The 6,734-nt window shown below is 40.3% G+C and overlaps 1 protein-coding gene across 1 annotated transcript in view; it reads right to left on the reverse strand.

Moving 5' to 3' along the window:
• The window catches only part of LOC107080944 (ribonuclease inhibitor-like), a gene marked incomplete at its 3' end in the record, with an annotated part of 9,934 nt that extends 4,621 nt beyond the window's left edge, over window positions 1-5,313 (reverse strand). Inside the window, exons 1-3 of the mRNA XM_015369155.1 lie at window positions 5,035-5,313; window positions 2,580-2,750; window positions 282-452 (exon numbers count right to left, since the gene is read on the reverse strand). Of these exons, the coding sequence (XP_015224641.1) occupies window positions 282-452; window positions 2,580-2,750; window positions 5,035-5,090 (398 nt within the window). The remainder of the gene's footprint in view (window positions 1-281; window positions 453-2,579; window positions 2,751-5,034) is intronic.
• Window positions 5,314-6,734: the final 1,421 nt, after the last annotated feature.

Here is a 6,734-nt window from a genome sequence, read left to right on the forward strand (position 1 = left end):
ACGAGATGAAAAAAGAACAGCACAACCGAAAGACATGGTACAAGATATACAATAAAGCAACACCTTGAAACTATTGCTAAAGTAATATTATTAAGTCTGACATGTACTCTGTGTTACCTGAAGATACGAATGTGGGCTTTCTGTATGGAAGTGAATCTCTGAGTACCTGGAGCATCTTCTGATCAAGCAACCTATCGATCCTTTACTCACTCACTGAATTACCTTCACACATAGCTTTGCACTGTAATTTTATTAAAATAAACAAATATACTGCATCTGACCTCAATGTTTGTAGTTTGCAGAGGGGAGACTGAAGAAACCCACTGAGCTCCTTCATTCCAGGGTCCAGGTCGCTTCCTGCCAGGTCCAGTTCTGTCAGATGGGATGGATTAGACTTCAGAGCTGAACCCAGAGAAGCCCAGATGATCTCTGAAAATCTGCAGTCAATCAATCTGAGTAAGGAATAAAAGATTTTAGCTAAATTTAACAGATTAAAACTTTTCATTAAAACATTCCACCAGAAAATGTGACCTTGGCTACAGATAGCTTGGATAGATCTATCTACAACGTCGACTCTACAGCGAACTCTTCTCTCCTTCCAACTGCTCGAGTCACATGCCAAATGGGCAAAACAATATAAGCAATGGGATTTGGATGCTTGAATGGCCTTTCAGATTTGTCCACCATCATACCAAAGTTCTTAGGTCTTTTAGAATTGTGAGGTAAAGCTAGTATTACCAATGTATTCAACTGGTACCTACAGAAGCAACCAACCCTGGTATGTCACTGCTTAGAGTACTACAACATGGGTTTGTAGGTGGCGCATTGGTTAGCTGGCACGACCCATGTACAGAGGCCTTAGTCCTCGACGCAGGCAACCCGGTTTTGAATCTGGCCTGTGGTCCTTTCCCACAAGTATCTCTCTCTCATAACCCCTTTCCTGTCAGTCTACTGTTAAAACAACAAGCCACTAGTGCTGTAAAAATGTAAAAAAAAAAGAGTATTAAAACATGATGCATGTAGTGAAAAAATTATAGACATTGCTTAGTTTGATCTTTTACGTTTATATTTTTCACATTTGTAATGTAACTGATAATAGTCAGACACAACGGCAGAAATTAAGTGCTTCGGTTAACCATTTTATTTTTACTTTGAACCACAATAGGATGTTTCTAGGAAGCTCAATGTCCTCCCTGTCAGCTGTTGTCCAGAGTTCAATCAGAGCTTCAAGTCAGTCAGAAAACATCAGGAGGTTAAACTTATGAAAACTCATGTCAGTCAGAGCGGCGGGCTCTGCAGGAGCAGAAAGATAGATTTAAATTATGGAAATTTCTGCTGACAATCATTGATCATCCGTTTTATCATTTCATTGAATTTAAAGATGTTGATATGTTGCATCATTCGAATTTGATCATGTATAATAGGATTATTTTCTCAGACATGTTTTCTTTATGGCAGGGAACAAAGTGGATATAGGAGCTTGTTTGATGGAGAGTGGGGGAAGTGGGAGGAGGAGCTCACAGTTTTCTGACCATATTAGGATCATGTTAATATGATCAGGAAAGATGACCCAAAAAATTTTAGAATCCTGTTTCGCTGAAAAAGTTTGAAATATCTGATGTGGGTTTTTTTCCCCTGTGTTTTTTAAATAAAAGATTACGTTTCCTGGACCCATCTTGTTTCCCAGCCATTTTGTTACCATGGAAACAGGAGTCAGCCATAAATTGCCAGGCATAGTTTGATTGGAAAGCTATACATGCAGTATCAAAGCACAAACGGACTGGAAATCTGTCCAGTGGGAGTGTGGATATTCTGGATTCAAGCTGGGAGGCCGGCTCTAAATGAGTCACGTCAGCCTTCTTAGACATGAGGCCCAGGATCTTCAATGTTCTTCAAGTCATCAAAAGGCCTAAGCCACTTTCTAACAGATTCTAGTCTTAGCTTTCATGTCATATAGTCATCATGTTCAATATCCTCTGAAATCTAAATGTTGTTCAGCCAGAAATGATCTCTCAGATAGAAAAGGAACAGGATAAAGTTAACAAGTAGAGAACTGGTATCACTTCCTGGTTTCCACAGTCAGAATCATTTACTTTAACACATGTTAACGCCAAACATCCAATGAAATAGGATTATTTTGTCACATCTTTAGAGTTAATCTCATTTAGAAATTAAACATTAAGTTAGAATAAATTAAATTGCTTTAAAAGTTTAACATCTCTGATTGACCTTTTTACTTGAAGCTTTTTCTTAGATGTTAACCCAGAAATAAAACGCACTGCTTTTAGCTTCATTGATGAACACCAATAACAGTTTTATTCTCTAACCCAGAAAGTAACACAAATTCCACCGTTCCTTTTGAATGAAATCACTGGCTGCTTATTTAAAGGACAAACTGTTCTTCACACTGCTTTTTCTGCTTCATTCATTCAACAAATTGTAAACTGGACCATTAATTGGGTTGGAAATGTAATCATGCAGTATCTGTTGATCCAATAGCCTATTAATCATTTGGTAGCTCAGTGATCTACCTTCACACTGATATTTAAATTAGAATAAACAAATATACTACATCTGACCTCAATGTCTGTAGTTTGCAGAGGGGAGACTGGAGAAACCCACTGAGCTCCTTCATTCCAGGGTCCAGGTTGGTTCCACTCAGCAACAGTACTGTCAGATGGGATGGATTAGACTTCAGAGCTGAGCCCAGAGAAGCACAGCTAATCTCTGATAATCTACAGTCCTCCAATCTGGGGAGAAAATAAAATATTTTAGCTGAATTCAACAGGATGCAGATTAAAACTTTCCATTAAAACATTCCAGCAGAATATGTGACCCCGACACGTGATAAACACTAGTCCAAGGACCATTGGTTATTTTCCTCACTAACACTGTGCTGGCCCAATCATACAGCATCACTGAACACATTGTCTCTTTGGCCAGGGTCACTGAATATAGTACAGCACTGGTACGCAGCTGCTACCAAACTGAGATGTGTCATACTCCCAGTCCTGGGTGCAGGCTGGGTTTTTCCTTTTTTTCTCTCTCTGCAGGGCTGGACAGGCAGGTGCTCCTCATCAAGCTGATTCCCACCCTTTTTAAGGAGCTGGAACCAGGAGGAGGGTGTCAGTTCGTTAATGCTCCAGCGTTGGTTCAACTGATCCAGAACCAAGCCTAGCATCTTAGCTTTGCCTGAATCTAACCCTGTCCTCTCTGCTCCCTTCTCCTAGAATCCAGGATCCCAAGCCTAGAAACCACTCCAGAAACCTCTGAGCTTTGGACCCCCGTTAGAGGCGTTTTCAGTCAGCCTCTAGGAACCAGTGAGGCTTCTGGCCTCAGAACCATAAGAAGCCCTCCTGCCTGAGCTCACCTGCCTGTCCACCCTCAGACACCACCATCTGATCTCACCAACCAGACCTGCACCAATAGTCTGGACCACTGGACACCATCCTCCCAAACAGACGCCAAGCCTTACTCTCTGTGAGTCTCACACATCCCTCACTTCTCTACCTGCACCGAACTGTTTCTCACCTGTCACCAAACCTCTTCCAGCAGTATCCTGACAACCCTGCCTGCCAGTCTCCTCTCTGTACACCACAAAACTTCAATAAAACCCTTAACTGATCATTGCCTCCGTGATTGCTCCTATTAAGAGTCTGAAAACCCAAACATGACAAGATGGAGATAAAGCCCAGAGGAGTTGCTAGAAACTACGGGAACAAAACTCCCTGGACCCAGAGGTGTAAGAAGTTCTCACCTTCTTCACTAAAGTAAAAGTACAGATACTTTTGTAAGAAAAAACTGACAGAAGTCATTTCCTGAAGAAAAAGATAAGGAAAAAAGTTCATTTTCTACTTAATTAGAATTAAGTGTTTGCCTTAAAAGATAAAAATAAATGTTAAAAATATGGTTCTTCAAAATAATTTCCCTGGTAAGAAACTTTTGTTGATAGGGAGAAAATAAAAATACGGACTGGATCTAGGTTGGTTCTAGATTAAAATTTCAGACAGCATGATATAGATTGAAATGAATAGAAGTGCTTCATCAGCAGCTGAATCCTTTTAAAGCTCTGCTATTCACAGCATTAAAGCTGAAAACAGAATCCACATGGACAATAAAGGGGGAATTGACAGGGAATGTCTGTGTGTCAGAATCTGACCCATCATCTGTGGTGTTTTCCAGCCTCCTGTCTTCATCCATGTCCCTATTAGTGTTTTTCTACAAATTAACTGGTCTCCAACTGGACAGATTCTCTTCCTGATTTGCACTGTTTTGATTCAGCTCTTCCGTCATGTCCTTATCAATACGGGGAGTGGAAATTAGCCAGTTTGAAGAAAGAAAGGAGTAGGAAGTCCAGATATTTGGGTTCAAATGTAGGAAGTACAAGGAAAAATGATTCTGAAAAATAAATATTGAAGTAAATAAGTCACAAATAAAAATCTGCTAAGTTCAGTAACTAAGTATTTGTGGCTCCAAGCGACTCTGACAGCTGACGGATTAAAGGGGACGGGTTCTCTCTGACCAGCTCCAACAGAACAGCAGCTTAAGGAAAAAGATTTCATGTCTTAGTCTTTTCTTCCTAAACATTAGTTTTTAGGTAATCTCATTTTACTCTAGTTATTCTAACATGTTTGTGGTTCTGGTTCTATTCTAGAGGAACCAAATGTCATTCTAAATGTAAAGATCTGAATCAGAAATGAGAAATAAAGCCATCTTATCTTGTCTCATCATCTGAATCTTTCCCAAATCAAACTGAAACATCTCTGTCATTACTTAACATAATTTGACTGATTTTCCTAATTTTTCTCTATCAATCCAAAACAATTGAAAGACAACTGGAAAATGAAGTTCAATATTTAAAACATCTAGAACAGGAAAATCATTCATTTACAAGGTAAAAAGTCTGAGAAAGTGCATTCTGACATTTGTACAGCATCTGTTTTTAAAGAAAATATATTAAAATAAAATGATGAATTAAAATCAGCATTAAAGTATCAGTGAATGATTTGGTTTGAATAAACAGAGAAAACTCACCTCAGTTTCTTCACTTTGCAGATTGAACTCTCCAGTATCTCACACAGGTGCTTCATGTCAGAGTCTCCAAAGGATCCATCTCCAAAGATCGTGTCTATTTCCACTTCAGTCAGATTAAGGTTGAACTTCAGAGCTGAGGCCACAACTTCACATTCAGCCTCATAGAGAAAACAGCCACCAAGTCTGTGATTAGAGGAGAAATAGAGTCAGTTCTAATGAAATCAGACAATCTGGATGATAAACACAGACTAAAACATGATGAGCAAACAGTGATGTCATCATCTGATTAACATGTGCTCTCCGCATCAATGTTATGTGTTTGACACCACAGAGAATCTCTTCAGTCACTTCAGGTCCTGGTTCAGCTGCAGACCTGCTGTGTCACTGCTTTGGTTAGAAGCTCCATTGAACCACAGTGATGGAGACAAACAAAGAAGCTGAGCAACAGGTTCAAACAGCTCAGGCTTCATGTTTACTTAACAACACTGAAGGTTTTAGCAGCAGCCATCTTGGCTGCCTGTTAGCCAGCCTTCCTGTTTCTTCATGCTGAGCTCTGACTCTCCAATATCCAGATGACCTTCTGACACTAAACAGTCATCAGACCTGAGGAAACCTTGAACCTTCCGCTACATTCAGATGCTACAATATTCTATCAGTCTTTGAAGGAAAGTTTAGTTTTCTCTGCAGCATCTGATAGAGCTGCAGCATCAGAGACTCAAAGGAACTGAAGCAACTGATGAAGAGGCTGACTGAGCTGGATGAAGGACACTATTGATGATTCTATAGAGAAGAATGACCTGTTCAGAGGTCTAACTCAGGTCAGACTCCTGTCACTAATTTCATGACTTTAGACTTGATGAAATCATTCATGAACCTGATGAAGGAGACGAAGCGTGAACTGTAATATAATGTCAGATCTTCTACTGTTCAGATGTTGCTAACAATCATCAGTTCCTAACTTCTCCTCTCCTCTCTTACAAGATGTGTGGTTCCCGTTGGGAGGGGGGTTGCCCCTATTTTAGGGTAACTTCACAGATAAAATTCATCAACAGATAATAAAAAAAACTCAATAAAGAAAATACTAGGGATTTATTGTTTAGCCCAGTTGGAGGCAGGAAGAAGGAAGGTTACATCTCTAATAAACCAATGGAGTAGTAAATATTCTGTAAATGAATTAAAAATCCCTACATACAGTTTCTTTCACATAGAAACATTTAATTTTGCCCATCAGATGCTGTGGGAAGATGATGCTGAAAGCTGAACTGAAGTCCAGGAACATCATCCGCACATGGGTGTTCTTCTCCTCCAGGTGTGCCAGGCTCAGGTGGAGAGCAGCAGAGATGGCATCCTCAGTGGAGCAGTTCTGTCGGTAGGCAAACTGGAACGGGTCGAATAATGGTGGCAGACTGGATATGATGTGTTCTTTAACCAGCCTTTTGAAGCACTCCATCAGTGTCAGAGCAACAGGCCGGTAATCATTGTGTCAGGGTTTGGTTGTGGCAGAGGACCCAAATGCAGAGGCAGAGAGGCTGAGGAGATTTCTTGGGAGTTTAATGGGGCAAAAAACAGTAACAAAGGCTGGAATGCAAAAATCCAAACAATAATCAAAAGCAAACCAGAACGATGGAGACATGTGGGGGAAACCAAACTCGAGGAGCCAGGGAGAGACGAGGAACGTGGATAACAGCATGGGAGGACAG

Source organism: Cyprinodon variegatus, unplaced genomic scaffold (assembly GCF_000732505.1).
Source record: "Cyprinodon variegatus isolate N-32 unplaced genomic scaffold, C_variegatus-1.0 Scaffold2554, whole genome shotgun sequence".
NCBI lineage: Eukaryota > Metazoa > Chordata > Actinopteri > Cyprinodontiformes > Cyprinodontidae > Cyprinodon > Cyprinodon variegatus.